Genomic DNA, 22,395 nt, shown 5'->3' with positions numbered 1-22,395 from the left:
TGGCTCTCCATCAAGTTGAATATTATTTCATTTGTTTTGTGTGCCAATAATGCTTTTTGCGTATCTTACCTCTTTCCTGGCTCCTCTTGTCCCATTCACGGTATTTTCAAAAACCATGCGGCAAGTATTCAGAAGGAAATGCTTGATTCCTTATAAACCCGTGATGGTGAACATATGGCACGTGTGCCAGAGGTGGCACGTAGATCCCTCTCTGGGCACGCACGGTGGCCAGCTGCTCTTCCAGGTTCTGTTGTGCACATGCGTGCCGGCCAGCTGGTCCGGTACGCATGCGCGCCAGCCAGCTGGTCCGGTGTGCATGCGCACCGGCCAGCTGCTCTCTTTCAGGTCCTGGCTATTGTGCATGCGCATGCCGGAACCCAGAAGAGAGCAGCTGGCTGGTGCACATGCGCGACAGACCAGCTGTCCAGCGGGTCATGCGCGCAATGGAACTGGGAAGAGCAGCTGGCCAGTTTCTGGCGCTCTTGCACGCACGTGTGCACATGCGCATGCACTCAACGCTCTAGTTTCGGCACTCGGTCTTATAACCATCACTGTTATACACCTTTTCAGTGTTAAGTATGAAAGGGATAACCAACCTGTTTCTCTCCTCAGTTCCGTTTAATTAATTAAATTGTGGTGAAAAGATCTGCTTCTTGTCTTACATCTGGGTTAATAAAAAAGACCATCATAGCTTTCTTCCCAAAACCTTAACCATTCCATATAGAGCTTGATTTCCAGGCTGTTTACCATCTGGGAAATCCTCTTCTGAACTTGTTCTAATCTGTAACTGTCCTTTTTCAACTATGGTGTTCAGTACCGGACACAGTATTCCAAATAAAACCTGACCAAAGCAAAATGGAGTGGAATCATTTATTTTCTATGATGTGGACTTATATTTTTGATAATAACGTGCCAAGACAGCAGTTGTTTTTAGCAAAAGCATCACACTACACTGAATTAATGTTAACTTTGTGTTGACCAGGATACCCAGAGTTTACATTTTTCCTATCAGAGATGCAGAACTTTAAATTCTCTATGTCAAATTCCATTCTACTCTTTTCACTCCATACTTCAAGCCACTCTAGACCTTCTTGGATCTTGCTTCAAGGCTTTTATTTATTTAACTAAATGGAATAAGGAAAAAAATGATAGAAAAAAGGAGAACAAAATAACCATGATATAAATTTTCTTTGTGTATATTATGTATATATAGTTCTATTTTATTTATTTATTTATTTGTTTGTTTAAATTTTTACATCACCCATCTCACTTTAAGTGTCACCACATCTCTACAATGGTTTCAATAAAGAATAACCATATTTCATTATAATCATCTAAACAATTTGCCTTTCCTAATTTTGTGTCATCCATCCTCCTTAACCTGCTCATCCAAAACATTGCTAAAAATGTTGACCTAAGACACTCCACATAAGTTGCTTTTAGGTTGAAGGGTATTCTTAGGTGTGCTCATTCACTCAATTGTGAGTACATCTAATACTAAGTAGGGCATTCGGCCTATGCTTTACCATTTTATGAAGAAAAATACCATGAGGCATTATCTTAAAAACTGGTGTAATCCAGATGTATTGTCTTTGATATTCTCCTAATCTACTGAATTAGTAATTCTACCTAAGAAAGAGAAATTGGCTTGGCATGAATTGTTGATTCCTGTTAATTGTAGCATGCCTGTCCAAGTACTCACTTATTATTTGATCATGTTTGAGGAACCTGTCCTGTATAGATCTCAAGCAGAAAGTTTCCTAGGCCCTTCTCCTCCCTCTCCCCACTAGCTAGCCCTCCATTTCGTTTCTGTGAGAGGACAGTTGAAAAATTAAAAAGTTAAAAATCCTCACCATGGCTCATTACAATTAACTACCATACTTTTTGGAGTATAAGATGCACTCCCCCCCCAAAAGAGGGTGGAAATGTTGGTGCATTTTATACACTGAATACAGCCATTTTTGGCTTCCTGAAACCCCGCCCCGCATGTCCCGTTTTTGCTAAAAACGTGCAGGGGGTTTGGGAGGCCTGCAGAGTACTCCTGGGGGCCGGGGAGGGCAAAAATAGGACACGCAGAAGGTTTGGGAGGCCTGTAGAGTGCTCCTGGGGCCTGGGGAGGCCAAAAACGTTTTTTTTTCTTGTTTTCCTCTTCGAAATCTTGGTGTGTCTCATACTCCGGTGCGTCTTATAGTCCCAAAAATATGGTACCTTGTTTTTTTCAATGGGTCTGTATCCTCTTTGGCTTTTGTTTTATTTCTAACATGTCCCCAAGCCTCCTTGTTGCTTTTGGTGCATTTCAAAATATATGCTGCTTTGTTGTTCTTTTTAAAGAGCTGTGGTGGTGCAGGGGCTAGAGTGCAGTATTGCAAGATAAGTCAGCAGTTCGGCAGTTCGAGTCTCACCGGCTCAAGGTTAACTCAGCCTTCCATCCTTCCGAGATCGGTAAAAGGAGGACCCAGATTGTTGTGGGGCAATATATTGACTCTATAAATTGTTTAGAGAGGGCTGTAAAGCACCATGAAGAGGTATATAAGCCTAAGTGCTATTACTATTGGTATTAAATAGTTCTTCAGAAATTACTTCTATTTTTTGATTTTAGATCTACAGAATTAGACTCAAACTGGTCATGGTTTCAGTTGAGGTGCATGCAAGTTGGAGGAAATGCAAATGCTGTAAGTACATTAAAACTCGCTCGACTTTTTTTCTTGGTTGCTAGGAATCAGTAATTATTAACTGATTTATCATGGTTCTATGCATATTATGAGTTACATTTCATGTATTTTCTATTCTTTGATCAAACTGCCACATATGCCTTCACAATCTTGAAAACCAGGAAAATAAATGAATAAGATAGTTCTGGCTTCTTATTCATTTGTTTCTTTCTTTCAAGATTGCTGAACTCAGTACCCTGTTAGCTGCTCTAAGCATTTTTTACAGTTATATCAAAGGATAGAAAATACACAAAACATAACTCATAAAAATCTTAGTATGCATAGAATCCAGATAAACGAATAGACATTTTAGAAAGCAATGGGAGTTAAATTGATTGTCACTGGTTTCAGGAAATCTAGCTTTAAGCCAAGTGAAACCTGAGGTATTCAATAATATTGGGATGATAGCCGATTCTAATTTTTATCAGAAAAAACTAATTATCCAAAACAGCAATAAAATAAGAGTGAAATAAGAAAATATACTCTTTTGCCTAAATTATGCAGATTTTTAATGTGGAATGCAAAGGTTCAGAAATTTTGGCATTCAGTCCTACTAATAGATACTAATCAGAAATGTGAAGCTATGCTTGGGTAAAGTTATTTAAATAGGAAATGACAAACTTTAAATTCATCTCATCACTTATGTGTCCAAATTCTTATATGTAATACTGCTACTATATTACTTAGCTTAATAGAGTAGGGATTTTTTTTTCAATATTTTCAATTATAGAAGAAGAATAGGTAAAGGTTTGAACCATATTATGCCAGAAAATGTGAAGAAAAACACAATGGCCAAAAGATTGGAAGAAGTCAGTCTGCAAATTAGTGTTCAAAAATAGAATCTTAACAGAGAGTGCAAACTATTGTACAATATTCCTAATTTCACCTGCTAGCCAAACAAATGCATCCGATGTAGATTAAGACCATATGTGGAAAGGGAGATGCCAGATATTAATGCTGGTTTCAGCAAATAAATGGAGACATTATTACTGAAGCACACTGCATAATTGAGAAACTATAGAATACTGAAAATAAATATGTACTTCATTGATTATGGAAAGACCTTTAATTGTGTTGATAATATCCAGCTGTGGAATGTACTTAATAAAATGGAGATCTCATTGTCCTCATGTGGAACCTGGGCAGGAAGCCACAGTATTGAAAATAAAGGAGCACAGTAAAAAAGTGGAACTAAAATGAAATACAAAGAAAATCAAATTAATGACAACAGATTAGCAACAGTCTTAGAATTGATAGTGAAGATACTGAAATAATGGATGACTCCTGCCATTTGGATCAACTATCAACATTAAAGGAGCTAGCTACCAGCATGTTTCTGCAGGCCATCATTTAGTATAGTAGCAATGAATACCCTGGAAAAGATACTCAGATGCTGGGTTGCATCTATACCTACAGGGATCAGAATCATCCAGGCAATAGTTTTCCCCGTGACATTCTACGGAAGCAAAAGTTGGATCCTGAAGAAAAAATAAAAAGAGTATTGATGCTTTAAAACGGTCTCGATGAGGTAGACTCCTGATATATCAAGGATAGCCAGGAAAATAAAGAATTGAATTGTAGAATAAATCAACCCAGAATTCTTACTTAAGACACCAATGACCAGGCTCCAAATTACAGGTTGTCCTCGACTTACAGCAATTTGTTTAGTGACCGTTCAAAGTTATAACGGTACTGAAAAAAAAGTAACTTATGACCATTTTTCACACTTAGGGCCATTGCAACACTTCCATGGTCACGTGATCAAATGCTTGGCACCTGACTCATATATATGACAATTGCAGTGTCCTGGGGTCATGTGATCGCCTTTTGTGACCTTCTGACAAGCAAAGACAATGAGGAAGCCAGATTCACTGAACAGCTGTATTACTAGCTTAATTGCAGTGATCCACTTAACAACTGTGGCAAGAAAGGTTGCAAAATGGGGCAAAACTCACTTAATAAATGTCTCACTTAGTAATATAAATTTTGGGCTCAGTTATTGTCGTATGTCAAGGACTACCTTTATCAAACTTTGCATACATTATGCAAACAACCAAGCTTTATTGAGAAGTTTATCATGTTGGGAAATACAGAATGAAAAAGAGAGCAACTCATGTCAGGCGCAAGAAACCTGGAACTGGGATAGAGTTCAAAAGGAGTACAAGTTTATTTTATGCTACCTATATACAAGAATCTGACCTGCTAACGGAAAAGGCAAATTGGTGCTAGATAAGAGTCAACATAATTCAATTGGATTCCAAACTGATGATGCGTTTGACCCCGCCCTCAGGCTCAGCCTTGTTCTAGCAGCAAAATGGATGGACTCAATCTCACAGCGGGAATCTGTGCACTATTGGAACAGCTAAAGAGGCCAGCTGAGGACAGATCATCCTGGAAAAGGGCCATCTTTTTGGTCATTAAGAGTCGATATCCACTTCATGGCACATCATGAATTCTCTTGATGCACACAATTCTATTAGGGAATAAGCTTTGATGACAGGTAGTCCTCGGTGAACGACTATTCATTCAGCAACAGAAATTTCGATGGTGGTGAATGAAGACACTTACCAGCTGCAGCTATCACAGCATCCCTGCAGTCACATCATTGCAATTTGGGCACTCGGGCACAATCAGGCCTGCAATTACAATCCTCCTCCTGTGGTTTCCTAATTGCCATTTGCAACCTTCACTGCGGGCTTGCGATAAATAAGCAAAGTCAGAAAGGAAGCTGGCAGATCACAAATGGCAATCATACGATGTCACGTCTAACAATCATGCAGCATTTACCTAACAGTTGCAATTAGAACTGTTGTAAGACAGTCAAGAAAAACAAGTGTTGTAAGAAAACGAAGCTTTTACACCAAGGCAGGAAAAACCAAAGTACAGATTAGGCAAAACCTGGCTGAAAAGCAGTAACTGTGAGAGGGACCTTAGAATGCTAGTGGATGATCACTTGAATATGGGCCACCAGTGTGTAACAACAGCCAAAAAAGTGTGGCTAGTGAACATGGCAGTACCTGGAGGCAGCAGAAGAGAAGAGAAGAAACTGGAAAAGATAACAAAAATCTTAAAATGCTAAAAGGAGCTGGCAGACATAATTTCGGAACCACTGGATCATATATTTCAAAAATCCTAGACTACCGGGGAAATTACCAGAGGACTGGAAAAGAGTTGATGTGTTCCAATCTTCAAAAAGGGGGAAAAATGGACCCAAGAAACTAGAGACCAATCAGCCTGACATCAATACCTGGGAAGATCCTGGAAAAGAAAAGCAGCTGATTTGTGAGCACCTAGAAGTGAAAAAGCTGATTATTAGAAGTCAGCATGAGTTGTTAAAAGCAGGTCATGACAAATAAATTGTATTGCTTTCTTTGATAAAATGACTAAATTAACGAATCAAGGAAATGTGGTGGATATAGTATACTTGGACTTCAGTAAAGCATTTAACCACGGGCTACTTCTTGGTAAGATAGAAAAATGTGGTATATAGACAGCATCACCACCAGCTGGATATGTAACTGTTTGACCAATCACACTCAACGTGTAAGTCCTCAATGGAACTACATGGATAGAAGGATGCCCAGTACTTAGGCCCACTACTTAGGCCCACTACTCTTCAATATCTTCATACATTCATACATTCCTGTTTCAGCAGGCTGGCCTGGCCTAACTTTCCCTTTATATTGCTTTTTGATTTTATTTTAAACTGGGATGTCTTGAATTATCTAGGACCAGAGTGTTTAGTATATTTTAATTGGTTTTTTATTAACGTTTGTATTACATGTATTTTTATCGTTCGCTGTTCACCGCCCTGAGTCCCTTAGGAATAGGGCGGTATATAAATTTAATAAATAAATAAATAAATAAATAAATAAATAAATAAATAAATAAATACATGGTTGAGATCAGGAGTGGGCAGCTGGGGATTCGCAGGGGTTCGGGAGAACCTCTAGCTAAGATCATATGCAGTTTGGAGAACCGCCAAATCCCACTCCTGGCTGGCCCCGCCCACCCCACCCTTCCCAGGAGTCCCCAAGCGGCTTATTTTGGATTCAGGTAAGTGCAGGGCGCGCACGGAGGCTTGGGGAGGGTGAAAAATGGGCCTACTGGAAGTTCGGGAAGGCTGGAAACAGGCCCATTTCTGGCCTCCAGAGGGCCTCCGGAGCCTGGGGAGACTGTTTTCGCCCTCCCGAAGGCTTGAAGAAAGCATCCGGAGCCCAGGGAGGGCAAAAACTCCCTCCCCCACACTGTGGTGCAGGAGGCCGACTAGGCCACACCCACCATGGCCACACCCACCCAGCAACCAGGCAGAGAACCCTTTGCTAAAATTTTTGAAGCCCACCCCGGTTGAGATGAAAAGATAAAATTGAAACTCGTCAAGTTTGCAGATGACACCAAGCTGGTGGGAGAATAGCGAACAATTCGGAAGACAAGCTCAAGATCCAAAAGGATCTTGACAGACTTGAACACCGGGCCGTATCCAACAAACAGCAATTCAGTGCTGAGAAAAGTAAGACTTTGTACTTAGGCAAGAAAAACCAAGTGCGCAGGTATAGAATAGGTGGTTTCTGGTGCAGTAACTGTGAAAGGGAGCAAAAGATCTCCAAGGTCCCTCCCAACTCTGTTATTCTGTATTCTTCAACCTTCTGAAAAAATGAACTAGTCAGCAATGACATTGAAGATTTTTAAAATATTTTTTTTTTTAAAAAAAAATACACATCTTCTCAATGTTTTCTTTTTAGTCTGCATTCTTTCATCAGCATGGTTGCATCACAAATGATACCAATGCCAAGTATAGCAGTCGTACTGCACAGCTCTACCGAGACAAGATTAGATCTCTTGCAGCTCAGGCAACACGGAAATATGGCACAGATGTGAGTAATGTACATATTTTACAGTGCTTACTGACTTTGTGTTGTACAGTCATCTCAATGTTTGTTTATAAAGCTAAAATGATACGGTATTGGTATCATGATCATATATGTCAAAATGTTGCAGGTAATTTGAAAAGAAAAAGCATATTGTATTTTTAATATTAATAGTATTATCTTTAAGCTTTGCTTTTCTGCTTATATAACCAGTTCATATGCAAAGATAAAATATACCATACTGTTTTTGTTGTATGGCAGTGTTCATACACTTGGTTGAATCCCTACAATTAATTTGCAAAAACTGTTGCATTTGACTGTAATGATTGAGTCTAACTGCTGGGGCTGAGATCCTGGGCAGAAGTCCTTCTGCTTTAAAGAACTGTACAGATAGTCCTTAATATACAACCACAATTAAGCCCAAAATCTCTGTGGCTAAGCAAGATTTAACTAGCTTTGAGCTTTGCCTCCATTTTACAGCTTTTCTAAATCACTGCAGTTGTTAAGTTAATAAAACAGTTGTTAAGTGCATCTAGCTATCCCACTGACTTTGCTTTGTCTTGTCAGAAGGTCACAAAAGGTGATCACCAGAGGTAGTATTCAGCCGGTTCGCGTGAACCGATAGCTGAGATCGCGGGTGGGCCTGCCCACCTGCCCCAGCGCTATGCCGTCCTATTTAGCCACGTTTTTGAGGCTGGGTGCATGTGCGGAAGGCAGGCACGTGAGCAAAGCGCATGTGCAGAACGCCAGGAGCAAGGGTGAAATGCTCCCGGTTCGGACCGGATCGCCTGATCCGGTAGCGATGGTGGCAGGTGGTTCGGAGAACTGGTAGCAAAAATCCCTGCCCCCTCCCCCAATGCCCAGCTCAGCTGAACTGTGTGATCATCAGAGGCTTTTTTTAACTTTTAAAAGCACTTTTTCTTCAGCCAAAAAAATGCTTTTAAAAGTTAAAAAAAAAAAAAAAGCCTCTGATGATCGTGCGGCTCAACTGGGATTGTCAGAGCCTTTTAAGAGCATTTTTTCTACAACCTCTTCAGCCGAAGAGGTTGTAGAAAAAATGCTTTTAAAAGACTCTGATGATATCATCTGAGTTGCCTGATCGTCAGAGGCTTTTTTTTTCTTTTAAAAGCAAAAAAAAAAAAAAAAAGCTTTTAAAGGAAAACAAAAGCCTCTGATGATTAGGCAACTTAGCTGGGATCGTCAGAGCCTTTTAAAAGTATTTTTTTCTGCAACCTCTTAAGGTTGTAGAAAAATTGCTTTTAAAATAAAAAAAAAAAAGTTGGCCACGCCCACCCAGTCACATTACTCCACTACCACCAAGCCACGCCCACAGAACCGGTAGTAACAAATTTTACATTTGACCACTGGCCGGGAGGTGCGTTTGCGCGTGAAGCAACCGTGCGCGGGGCAAACGAGTGGTAAAAATATGTGAAACTCACCTCTGGTGATCACATGAACCAGGACACTGCAACCATCATAAATACATGTCAGTTGCAAGGAGTTCAAATTTTGATCCCATGGCCATGGGGATGCTGCAACAGTCATAAGTGTGAAAAATAGCCATAAATCACTTTTTTTCACTGCTGTTGTAACTTTGAACAATCACTAAATCAATGGTTGTAAGTCAAGGATTCCCTGTAATGGGTACACTCCAGATCACCTTCTCTGAATTTGATCCAAAAAGCTTAAAGCTTTACAATTACAAGCATCGGCAATTTCATCTTGTTCACAGCCAATTTGTCCAGTATTGTGTAATTGTTTCAGGAAGCCAGTTGTGCAATTTTTTTTTTCTACGTTAGGAAACAGATGAAAAATGCAGCGCAAGCACTTTAAACAAACAAAAAGCAAAGAATCCTGGCAAGCGTCTCACTTGTGTTTATGTTATTGTATATTTTAGTTATGGATAGATGGCTCCGGAGCCCCTCCTTTATCACCTCAGGAGAAAGAAGAAGACTTCTTTGCCTCTCATGTCTCTACTCAGGTATAGAATCAATGAAAAGTTTTTAATTTGATGGAATTTTACTTATATGTGAATGATAGGAGGTAAGACGGCATGGACATCATTAGAGATGTCTCAGTGGCACCTGAAATACTGATTTATCCCTTATATATTCCCATAAGTCATAGTAAAATGCTGAAAGTTGATCATGTCTCCCCAAAGTCTTCTCCAGGTTAAATATATCAATGTCTCTAGCAGTTCTTCTTATGTTTTTCTTTTCAGCCCCTCAGTCATCTTGGAAGGGTTTTAATTTATCATTGCCCTTTCTAAAACAGTACCTATAGTCTATACCAGTGATGGCTAACCTTTTTGCCATCGCGTGCCAGGAAGGGGGGGGCGGGGGTTTTTTCGCATGTGCGTGTGTCCACACCCATAATTCTATATGCCCCGTCCTGTGCATGCTTGCGCAATCCCCCTCCCCCCCACTCCTGGCATGCGATGGCCCAGTAGGCCTGTTTTTCTTTCTCACCTGGCTCCAGATCCTCTCTATGCATCTGGGGAGGGCGAAAACAGCCTTCCCCACTCCCTTGGAGGCTCTCCAGAGGCAGGAAACAACCTGTTTCCCTACTTTTGGTGGGCCCAGAAGGCCCAAAAATCAGCTGGCCGGAGCTGAGCTGGGGTGCCAGGCAACATGGATCCGTGTGCCACCTGTGGCACGCGTGCCATAGGTTCGCCATCACGGGTCTATACACTACATTCTGATCAATTTACAGCAGTGGCCAAAATTGTGGAAACCTTTTGGGAAAAGTGTATTTTCTAAAACTAGCTAATAACACCACTTTTTTTTTGGAATAGTACCATAAAATTATATATCAATGGAAAGATAATTTAATCAAGAATGCAATGCAATAACTTTTATGAAGGATTTGCTATTAGAATACAGTATAAAGAAGAAAAGTGAAAAAGTAAAATTATCACCATAGAAAAAACAAGATATTACAAAAATTATCACCATGTCAGTTAATACTTAGTTGGGTAACCTTTAGCATGACTTACGGCCTTACAATGTCTTCCCATGGAGTGAACCAAGTTTTTTACTTCTGCAGCTGTTATGTGAAACCAAGATTTATTTATTATTTTATTTATTGGTTCAATTTATATACCGCCCTTTTCCGGAGACTCAGGGCGGCTTACAATGTGTTAAGCAATAGCCTTCATACTTTTGTATATACCTGCTTAGTAGGACTTTCGGGCCCCCCTAAGCAGTTCTTTTTTATACAAAGTCAGTTTATTGCCCCCACAAACCGGGTCCTCATTTTACCTACCTTGACAGGATGGAAGGCTGAGTCAACCTTGAGCCTGGTGAGATTTGAACTTGCAATAATTGCAGGCAGCTGGTGTTACTTAACAGTGCTTTAGTCTGCTGCGCCACCAAGGCTCTTTGAATGATTGCTTCTATTAACTGGGTTTTATTGCTGGATCGCGTTAGTCGACTATAGATTTTTAGTCGGGTTAAGGTCTGGGCTATTCCCAGGCCATTCCAGCAGTGGAATATGATTATCTTGAAATTCCCCAAAAAAGTGGTGTTATTAGCCATCAAACCTCAAAAATACACTTTTCCCAAAAGGTTTCCACAATTTTGGCCACTATTGTGGAATAAAAAGGAACAGTAAATACTGCTTTCTAGGGTGGTCTCTCATCCTACGCTTATCCCTTTGATTTTTCCTGTCGGAAGTGACATTGACCCTGCTAAAATTCTTTATGCTGATTTCCAGACCCTCCTGAATCTTATGTTGAGTAGTAGAAAGGCTAGAACGGGTGGGGAACTATGGCCCTTTTATGACTTGTGGACTTCAACTCCCAGTATTCCTGAGCCAGCCATAGTTCCCTACCTCTGGCCTAGAACAAAGTCCTGTGATAAGCAACCCAACACCTTCCAGCTTAATCCATTGGTTACAGTTGTTCATCCATCTCGTTTTCAACTAGTGGCAGTAATGTTCTAATTCACATGTTATCAGCTTCTCTGGTAGAACCTAATGGGGAATTTATTCGCCACGCTCTAAAGACCTTTCTATTTCAGCAAGCAGGCCTGGCCTGACCTGTCCCCCCTTTTAATTTTTAATTTTTAAATTTAAATTACAAATTTGATCAAATAAATAAATAAATAAATAAATAAATAAATAAATAAATATTGGATGCTTCGTTGAAATCAAAATATGCTAGGTCCATCACAATCCCGTGGTCATATTAGAGATAGTCGCTTGGCCTAATTTATTTTTGACAAATCCATACTAGATCCAAGAAGTTATTTTCTAAATGCCTATCATCATCATCATCATCTTCATATCATCATCTTGCCAATGGGGCCCACAATTTGCTGATGCCATTGATCCATCTTGTTTTAGGTCTCTTGTGTGGACACTTTTTACCAAGTGGGATCCATTCTATGACTGCTTTGGTCCACCTGCCATCAGTTCTTGCTATGTGACCAGCCCGTTTCCGTTCCCATTCTTTTACTCTCTTGATGATATTGTATACTTTTGTTTGTTCTCTAATCCATATATACACATGCACCCATACACAAATCACATTCCTCCTCCTCTTCATTCTTTTCATTTGACTACCTTCCTTGTCCTGGGATGTTCCTTGATGCCATTTTCCCTCTTCAAGAGTGTCCTATCCTGTTCCTCCAAAAATAGGACCCAACCAGAAAATACCGTATTTTTCGTAGTATAAGATGCTCCAGACTATAAGACGCACCTACCTTTTTTGGTGAGGAAAACAAGAAAAAGAAATCTGCCTCTGCCTCCCAGCAATTTTGCCTTTTTGCAGCAAACAACAAATAGCCTGCTTTACTTTCATTTTCACTTTCATCATAGCTTGATCAGCACAAGAAAAAAAAATCTGCTCCCAGCAATTTACCTCCTTGCAGCAAGCAGCAGAGGCCTGGGCAAAACAGCTGAGAGAAAAACAACTGAGAGTTGGGAGGCCGATCCAATCAACTTGTGCTAATTAGGCTGTGCTGAAGCTGAAACAAGCTGTTTCTTCTTGCTGCTTGCTGCAAGGAGGTAAACTGCTAGGAGGCAGAGGCCAAAGAGTGGGGGCCAGTGGGTGCACGGGGCTACATTTGGTGTATAAGACGCACCTAATTTTTCACCCCCTTTTAGGGGGGGAAAAGGTGCATCTTATACTCTGAAAAATACGGTAAGTCCTAGCATGATTTTTCAGGATGCTCGTAATATAAGCCCTACCCCCAAAATAAACCCAAGTTAAGATTGTTAGCCAGATGGATGCATTTAGTACCATATTTTCCCCAAAATAAGACCTAACCAGAAAATAAGCCCTAATGCATCTTTTGGAGCAAAAATTAATATAAAACCCGGTCTTATTTTCAGGGAAACACGGTATATCTGATCCAAGAGCTCATAATTTTCCCTGATAAAATCGAAAACGAACAGCTTTGCCTCAGGATGCTTTATCTCCTCTTCCAGGAGAGCAATCAGCCTTCATTTACAGCATGTATAAATTCTGTTTGTGGAAGGAAAGCAAACATGACACATTCTCTGCAGGTCATAAAAGAAATTCTGTTTGTCTTTTCTTTGTCGAAAAAGATCCTGTTTGTTCACTCTGTAAACTTGCTCATTGAAAAGTTGGCTGCTTTATTTGTCTCCTGAACCTATTTCAGAACTAGGTCAGCAACAAGCAATATCTGTCACACAGTGAGCAGTGAGCATCACTCCAAGAGCCGTCAACAGCCCTTCCACCTTCCTAACTCTTCTGCTGTCTCCTCTCTCCTTGTCCTGTTTCTTCTCAGTTGAATTCCCTTCAAACGCCTTCTCGGTCTCTCTTCACATGCTCACTAAAGCCAATATAAGTCTGATCAAATAAAAATCCATTTAATTTGGGTTAAAAGAAATCTTACAGACTAAATGTATTTTTTTGTATAAGCAAATTGATAGTAAAATATTTCACTACACTCACTACCTGGGACTTGAAACTAAAACTTCCTCATTATTCATATCCAATATGATTTTTCAGCTGCATTTCTGAATGAGATGTCAGCAAAACTTTTTGTCAGCAAAAATATTTGTATTTCATGTTTTTAATTCTGGCTGTGCACCGCCCTGAGTTCTCAGGGAGAAGGGCGGTATATAAATTGAAAAATAAAATAAAAATAAAACTTCTTAACATATAATATCTTAATATCTTATATACATGAATATTAGTCTGTACCTAAACTAATTCTGATGAGCTTAATTTTAATTCTTTGGACTTCAACACTGCTAATAACTTGTGTTTTTTTTCTTTCTCTTTTGTAGGTTATTGACCAGGAATCATTACTACAGGAAACAATTAATCCACAGCAGAATTCTTCAGAAAACAATTCGGAAAGCAAAGATGGTATAGTTTATCAACTTCATTTCTAAAATGTGTGACAAAATGTAGCGAATATGTAAATATTCCTAAATCCTGTTGATTGTGTTCTTATAAGATCGTTGGATAAATAGCTTTTATCAACTGTAGTGCTTTTAAAAACATATACAAAAACTACTTACACAAAACTAAATGAGTTTTGCTGCTTTATAACCCATGCCAGTTATTGCCACACATGAAAAGTCTAGAAATATGACTGTATCTGATAAAAATATACTTTAAATTTGCTTATTATAATCGGTTCAGATCCAGATAAATTTTCAGCATACTAAAACTGTCTTTAATTCAAATAGATAAGAACAGAAGTTGACTGACTGGGAAAACAGGAAGTTGAGTTGACTGTATGTGGATCAAGGATTTAGAACTGTACTAATCTTTAACATTTATATGTTTGCTGATTTTTTTTTATTTCTAGAAGATCCAGAATATGGACCAAGTGTTGATTACCTTAGTGTATCGCCTGAAGCTTCTTTAGGTAAACAATACAGAAGAAAAGATCTCTGAATGTCTACAGATGCAGCAGGATGGACAAAACAGTACAAATCTCATGTTGTGTTTGCTGACTTGTCAGCAATTTCATAGTAATAATTATCCTAGCCCTCAACAGCTCATTATTACTAGAGTTCAGAAGATGCTGTGAGTCAGATGTACACATTATTGCTACACATACATTACTGAGACATGTTTTAGAACACGAGTTTCTTCCGATAGCATCTGGCTTACTTGTAGCTGTTTTTATTTGAGGATGTAGTGATTAGCATCATATAATAGAGCCACAATTCTGGGTATTCTGTTTAGAATTTTTGCAGTTCAGTTAGAAATACCTTTCCATTTAAGAGTATTCTGAGTCTTCATTCCTGATGTTTGTTTTTCAGTTGACATGCTGCCTCCATGTTTAAGCTATATAAAATTTAAATGAACAAACAGAATACAACCGCACTTCCTTTTAGGAGATCAGAAACATGCTAACATGTTCTGGCAAGATGGAGAAATTTAAATTGTTTCTTCCTTCATTCTGAAATGGTACAACTCCCAAACATTGGAATCATATGCTATTTCTTGGGGTATGGGTGAGGGGGAGTTTGGTAAATTGGCTCTTCAAATCAATGCAGCTGCATTCTTGTATAAATGCGTATGTTTGTTTAGTTAGTGATATATATATTTTTATCTCTTATTTTAGCCTACTTGGAGAAGGTAAATACTTCAGGCACGGCACCTAACAAAGGTGACTGGATGTTTTAGTTACCCTGTTTTGCTGCTTCAGTTTCCACATACTTCTGTGGAATAGAGCATTATATTAATTTACTTAGTTTGTATTAGCGGTTCCAGCAAATATATCTACATGCTTCTAATTTCTTTTTAAATTTTCTCTTGCTTCTGAACCTACCTTTTTACTATTTTTCTTGATGTAACTAAAGAGCAATGAGATGTATTTGGTAGCCCCATATTTTAACATGTTGCATCTTTGAGGTGTCTTTCATATGGAGATCCAAAACTAGTTTGCATGCAGGTCACTAGACAGAAAACTGGCAACAGATGATGAATGCTCTGTTATCTGTTTTATTGTGTTGATACCTATTTGTTAAATTTTCTGAATAGTTTATTGCTTGTAGGCCAGTCAGCTTACTGGCCTTCAACCTTAAGAAAGAATCCTATTCTATTCTCTTATATGGGGATTCAATGTTCTCCTGCCACTGAAGTGACGCCATATTTTTTTCTCAATTTTTTATAGAACAAAGCACTACATGTTCAGTGCTTTCTTTTTTTTTTTCCTTTCAGCAGTTTGGAGTGGCATACAGAATTTAATTCTTAATCTGATCCATTTACTGGGTCAGCAGTGATAGTTGTGGATAACATGAATAGTTAAATCTTTTGGCAAAAGTGGATTTACTTGGTGAGAAATGGCATAATTTCTTCTAAGTTTATTTTGGCAATAAATATATACAACATTAAAGCTTCTGACCACTGCCTCAAAATATTCAGGATTCCCATATTGAGATTCCCATAGTTCTCCTTTGTCAGATGTTTTCCTGACAGAGTTGTGTATTAGATCTAGGGAAATGTTATGTTCTGGCTTTCATTTATTTGGAGATCTGTTCATAAACAGTTAAAACTGTATTATACTAAGTTAAAATTATATTATACTAAGTTAATATTTAGAGGTACAAAATTTCATGATTTGCAGAATCACTACCTGGTTTTGTTCAAGGGTTGTATTTTTTCTATGTATTAATTATCTCCTCTTCTTTTCCTTCTCATTCCTTTTACTTTTATCAACTGCCTTCGCTCCCTCTTAGCTTTTCCATCCATTGAATCATATGAAATTAACTGGTTACTCTATAGTGGCATTCTACTAGATCAGCAATCCATTGTTTTTAATCACACACACACACACACACACCAGCCGTTCTGTTATTATTTCTACTTATGCTGTCCAAGTGCAGTAAAATGACAATCAGCCAGATATGCAGAACTGGTAGTAATAAATATGTATTTTTTTTTGTTGTAATATTAATAGCAATAGCACTTAGACTTATATACCGCTTTACGGTGCTTTATAGCCCTCTAAGCAGTTTGCAGAGTCAGTATATTGCTCCCAACAGTCTGGGTCCTCATTTTACTGACCTTGGAAGGATGGAAGGCTGAGCCGGTGAGAATTGAACTGCCGAACTGCTGGCAGCCGGCAATCAGCTGAAGTAGCCTGCAATACTGCATTCTAACCATTGCACCACTAATAATATGCCATGTACCCTTTAGTCTAGTCCAGGGGTATCAAACTCATGATGACACGTCGTCACATGACGTATTGTTACTCCTCCCCCTTGTTAAAAAGGGAGTGGGACACCCCTGGTCTAGTCCTAATGCCATTGTTACTCAAATTTCCTTTGAAAAACAAGAGGTATCTATTTTGGCCTGCATAGTTCCATAAACAATGCAAAAGTTAATTCCCCTGCCCTCACTTCTACGTGGCACAGGAATTATTATAAAGACTGAAATTTCCAAATCAAGCTCAGGGCCTAAGGACCGCATCTATGTAATTTTCTTGGCCAAGGATACCAACTCATCTTGCCTCCTTCCAGATTTTTTTGTTCATTTAAAATGGGGGATTTCCAGTCTCATCCATATTCCCGGGGTTTCTTGGTGTCAGGCCGCTCCTACTTGGATTCTGAGATCAGTAAGGACTGGTCAGGCACTGCCATCTGTGGAAGCATCATCATAACAATGCTCACCTCCGAGATATATGATATTGATCCATCTTGGCTTTATGAAGATAACTTGGTGAGATTTACCACACTGGAGGAAAGACTATTGGGATAGATTTCTAATTCTGAAAAAGATTTATTTAAGGTGTCAGCTGGTAAACTGTTGAGGGACTTAATTGATTTATTTGTATACAAATATTCAGTTATTTTATTCAACTTAAAATGTCATCTTAGTTTCCCCTAAGAAAAAAACAGTTATGTAGACATTCTCGAGAAACATATTTCCCTTTTTATACTAAATTCTTTTCTTGAAAAATACAGAACTTTGGAAATGCATTAATTTATAAGCGGGTGCCTAGGATTCCCTTTCTCTGGAAGATTATATATTATTTTTAAATGTTGAAAACTAATTCCATATTACATTGTATAGCTTTTCCTAATTCTTGTAAGTTAAATGGGCAATTCTGGTGTTTTGTACTTTTATAGATATTACTGTTCATGCTAATTTCATCATGTTACAGTGTATGTAATTCATAGGCTGTGTATTTTTCTTACAGAAATCAGTTCTGTGATGAAGAAGAAACCAAATCAAGTAAAAAAGGGAGTAAGTATTTAGACTGATATTTTCAAAACTCTTTTACTCGGCTGCTGAAGAGATTCATGCTCTTTTTTATGCACATAAAGAGTTGTATACCTCTGAATTTAATCAAATTAGTCCTCAGTAATTAGGCCTATATGCAGAGCATCCTCTCCTAAAAACATCCTATTGTTAACTAGTTAAAGGGAGGTTGGGGGAGGGGAGGGAATTGAACCCTCCTTGTGGCATTCATACCCACTGCTCTTAAATTGGCCCAGAGAGTCTCCACTACAATAGTATGGAGACGAATTATGAAAAGCGAGTGATGATGGCATAATGCATATGCAACAACTTACATCAGTCAAGTAAAGGGAAACAGCTGTTAACTTAAATAATGAGGGAGGGCACCATGGACCTTTGGTCTCATTGGACTCGCTGCATTGTGGCTTGTTGCAGATGTCACTGGACTGGGTTATACATCCATTTAGATGTCTGTGGAGATTCTCAGTCATCCAGGTCATGGTTGTCCCAAAGGTGCTTTTTTCAAGAGGCAGATGGACTTTCCAGCACCATCCACTCAGAGCTAAAGAAGCTTCTTGGATGAGAAGCAAAACGTCTTCAAAGAAAAACCAGAAAGTCCAGTAGAGATACATTTGCCAGTCTTATTTCCATGCTATATAGGACTGACTTGGGAGCAAGCGGTAGTAATTTGGTCAGCTGTTTTCTTAATTCCATGCATGCCTAGTCTGCTTTTCTATATAGTAACTTAGAAGTAAGCTGCATGTCATGTGATTTATATCTAGCCACACAAGCGGGTGCAATTAGAATGCATTTTTTTGTATTCGTCTTACAACATTGCTTTACCAAATTTGACATCCGAATTGTTCATTAACTGCTTTCAAAGCAGAATCAGCACCCTTTTTTTAATACCGTGGTTACTACTAACCATAGATTTGCCTCATCCAGCAATCAAAATTTAATAGTGGCCCATCGCTCACAAATTCCAGCTCACAAATCAGGAGCTGCAAGGCTGCCCTAGGAACTGCAAAGCATCATGAATGCAGAAGCCAGGCCTTGCTGGTATGGCTTCCCTTGCCTTTACTAGAGCTGTTTCCTTTCCATTTTGTCCTTAGAGAAAGAAACATGAAATAACATGGATTCTTCTATTGTGATAACCTTTTTTCATTTTTCTTTCACATCCAAATTAAAGGTTGGAGCTAAGAAATGTGGTTTGGGGGCCCAGAAACTGAGCAGCAAGAGTTTTAACGAGATAGAAAAACAAGCACAGGCAGTAGATAAACTGAAGGAAGCTGGCAAAGCAAAAGAGAAGGAAGAACCGCTGTAAGTAGAGTTTGCTTGGCACCTGTTAGATTCTCTCTTTGCAGACTTAAGTGGGTATTTGAAGTGGAAAATGTTTGAATATCCTCTGATACAAGGAACTTTAGGGATGATACCTATTTTACTTTGGTGTAGGCCGGGGGTCAGCAACCTGCAGCTCTGGAGCTGCATGTGACTCTTTCATCCCTCTGCTGCGGCTCCCTGTCGCCAGTCAGCTCCACAATTGATAGGGCTTTCAGTTAGGATAGGTAGAAAAAAAAGATGCCGTGCTAGGAGGAGACTATGGTGGGGGGAACTGGACTTCCGGTTGGCAGAGGAAAAAGGGTGCCACGCTAGGAGGAGACTATGGTGGTGGTGATGGGGGGAACCGGACTTTTGGTTGGCTCCGGAATTGAACAGGGGACTTCTGGTTAGGGCCTTTGTGGCTCTTTGAGTGTTTAAGGTTGCCGACCTCTGGTATAGGCCCTGGAACTAAGGCAGCATGATGGCTCAGCAGTTAAGATGCTGGGCTTGTAGGCTGGAAAGCTGACAGCCCGGGTTTGAGACTTTGCCTAGCTCCTGCCCATCTTGCAATTCAAAAGCATGCAAATGCGAGTAGATAAATAGATACCACCTCAGTGGAGAGAAAATAGTGCTCCACGACATCATGCTGGCCACATGACCATGGAAATGTCTTTGGACAGTGGTGACTTATGGGCTCGAAATGTAGATGAATGCCGCCCCCTGTAGTTGGAAATGAGTAGCGAAATAAAATCCATAGAGATTCCTTTCCTTCCTGGAATTAAATAATAGTATGTTGTCATTTTTCAAAAACTGATCCAATATAGGCTGCTTTTACCACATATATATGTATAGTATGGGTCTATTTCTGAATAAATCAGAATTCACTTCATAATCAGTTGTGACTTAACAGAATTATAATAAAATTAAAAACATGAATATGCTTTTAATTATTTTAGATTACAAGGAGAAAATGGAGCAAACGTTTACATTGTGTATTGCCTTTCCGTTATTTTCATGAATAGAATAGGCATTGTATTTAAATAAACATTTGGAAATATTCCTCTAAATAGCACTCACTTTTCTTGATCCATTATGAAAATGTTTATCCAGGTTTTATGTCTACAAAAATGTACTAAGCTATCAAAATGGGATACCAAGTTATTCTTAATGACACCACTTTTCTTCTTTATTACATTGATTAAATGCTTGTGTTGCAATGTGATAAAATTCTTACAAAAGTAGGTTAGAAAAATTATTGCATCTTTCTTTGAAGAACTATGTTCTGATATTTTTGATTTTGTTAATGCTGTCAGACAGAAATAACAGTAAGTGTGATTTTTGTCTTGTAAATGAAAACTCAAAAGAATATTTATTGAAAGCTTTTGTAGCATATTTGCATGGCTTTCAAGATAGGAATTAATACCACAGAACTTCATAATCAATTGATTTCTTCAGATAGCTGTTCATTTGTCTAATTAGTAATCCATTAGTTTCCATTTACCTGTTATCCCTTTAATATTTCTTTAATAAAGTATCTGGTAATCTAAGATACTTTCTTATTAGATCATTTTTATACATCTTCATTTCTATTCCACACCATTACAAAGGATTCATTAAATGTACCAGGAGTAAATGCAAATCTAGTAATTTGTTATGAAAATCAGATATAATTGATTCATACTATTTTCCTAATATGTGTGTTCATACCCTGCACTATCCAACTGTTATGATTTGTGTGGAGTTCTACTTGTTTATAACTTGCAGCAGCTGCCTTGAGATTGAAGATGCTCCAATATTAAGAAACATTCAGGATTTTTTTTTATCCAGTATGTCTTCTAAACTGGCATTATATTTTACTTATTGAGAGGGGCAATAATATGGGGGGAAGGAGTGTTTGTTAGTAGGGATTAATCTAAATGACCCTTAAGTCTACTATACAGTATATATTCCTGCTAGCTGAACAGTTAAGAAAAAGAAGTCCATTTTAGATTAAGTTTAGCAGCCTAGCTCAATTAGGATAAACCATTACTCTTAACTATGAATAGCAGAAGCAAGCAAATGTAAAACTATAGTTTATAAAAAAGTTAGATTGTTTCAACTAACCATAGTTAGGTGCAGGCACAGTTAAAACACTAATGACTGACATCTGAAAGAATTGTTTCCAGTTTTTTTCTTCACAATCCTTCTGGGAAAGGTAGGTCTTAATCATAAACAGTGAATGGGGGTGGCAAATTGTGCCCATCTTTCCCTATTATAATGTCACACACTTTAATCATAAATACATCGGTATCCTATCACTAGCTCCTGTAGTATGCTTTGCAAGAGGTTGGAAAGCCAGACAAACATTATTCTTCTAAGAGAAATGTTGCTTGCAGTTAATATCTATATCAGTGGTGGGTTTCAACCGGTGTTACCACTGGTTCGCATCATGCACACGCTTCGCGCATGCACCCCAACCAAATACATACAAGCGAATATATCTTTTTCAGCACCCAGATAAGCAGGAATTTAACACCAAGTTTAGCACGAAGGACTCCACAGTTCTATCCTGATCTACATATATTCTCCTCTATTTTAGAAAAGAGAATTGGTAGCCATAACATAAATACCACTTCAGGAAAAACTGATTTTGTTGTGCAATATTACAAAAATAGCCACAACTTTTCCTGATTGACTTTTGGACTGTAGATGTGTCCTGTTTTTTGCAGTTTTAAGTTCAGAAACTTTTAGTACAGCTTTAAATTATCTCAAATTCTGCTTTTCGCCATACATTCTGTTTCCTTGATCCTGTGATACTTTCCAATTATGTTTTTCCATTGTTGTGCTCTTTATTATTCCTTTGCCACTAATCCTTTAGAAGCAAAATAATATACAATGCTCATTACAAAGGCTGATTAAATTTGAATCCTCCTATAAAGGTAGAACTCTTTAATTTTAGAAGTAAAAGAAAAGGAATTTTACTCAATTAAGTCATGTACTTCTAGTTTATGCGTCGAAAAATATTACTTCGTTTATTCTACTATGAGTAAAATTTTCTGGCATTCATTCAAGATATATCAGTTTTATGTGGGCTTTTCTTTTTAGGGTATCATCTTTACGACTGGCCTACAAAGATCTTGAAATTCAGATGAAGGATGAAAAATTAAATGTGCCTGGTAAAAAGAAAACAGAGATAGAAAGACTTGGCATGGGATTCAGTAATAGTAGAAGGTATGTATTTGATTCAGATCATCCACTTTACATTGGACATCTCTTAACACAGGTAGTCCTCAACTTACGGCCACAATTGAGCTCAAAATTTTTGTTGCTAAGTGAGACATTG

The 22,395-nt window shown here is 38.5% G+C and overlaps 1 protein-coding gene across 4 annotated transcripts in view; it reads left to right on the top strand.

Moving 5' to 3' along the window:
• The window catches only part of ARFGAP3 (ARF GTPase activating protein 3), a 37,524-nt gene that overhangs the window by 4,332 nt on the left and 10,797 nt on the right, over positions 1 to 22,395 (top strand). Inside the window, exons 3-11 of one of the 4 annotated variants that reach the window (XM_034442047.3) lie at positions 2,600 to 2,672; positions 7,454 to 7,585; positions 9,477 to 9,560; positions 13,838 to 13,919; positions 14,371 to 14,427; positions 15,133 to 15,177; positions 17,713 to 17,759; positions 18,943 to 19,073; positions 22,158 to 22,283. In XM_034442047.3, the coding sequence (XP_034297938.2) occupies positions 2,600 to 2,672; positions 7,454 to 7,585; positions 9,477 to 9,560; positions 13,838 to 13,919; positions 14,371 to 14,427; positions 15,133 to 15,177; positions 17,713 to 17,759; positions 18,943 to 19,073; positions 22,158 to 22,283 (777 nt within the window). Of the gene's footprint in view, positions 1 to 2,599; positions 2,673 to 7,453; positions 7,586 to 9,476; positions 9,561 to 13,837; positions 13,920 to 14,367; positions 14,428 to 15,132; positions 15,178 to 17,712; positions 17,760 to 18,942; positions 19,074 to 22,157; positions 22,284 to 22,395 lie in introns of all 4 variants that reach the window. The other 3 variants (XM_034442046.3, XM_034442050.3, XM_034442049.3) reach the window with 3 other exon arrangements.

The sequence above is a fragment of the Pantherophis guttatus genome, chromosome 7 (assembly GCF_059756535.1).
Source record: "Pantherophis guttatus breed Tessera chromosome 7, ASM5975653v1, whole genome shotgun sequence".
NCBI lineage: Eukaryota > Metazoa > Chordata > Lepidosauria > Squamata > Colubridae > Pantherophis > Pantherophis guttatus.
Note: the sequence above shows the minus strand (reverse complement) of the source record. Positions and strands in the feature narration are given on the sequence as shown.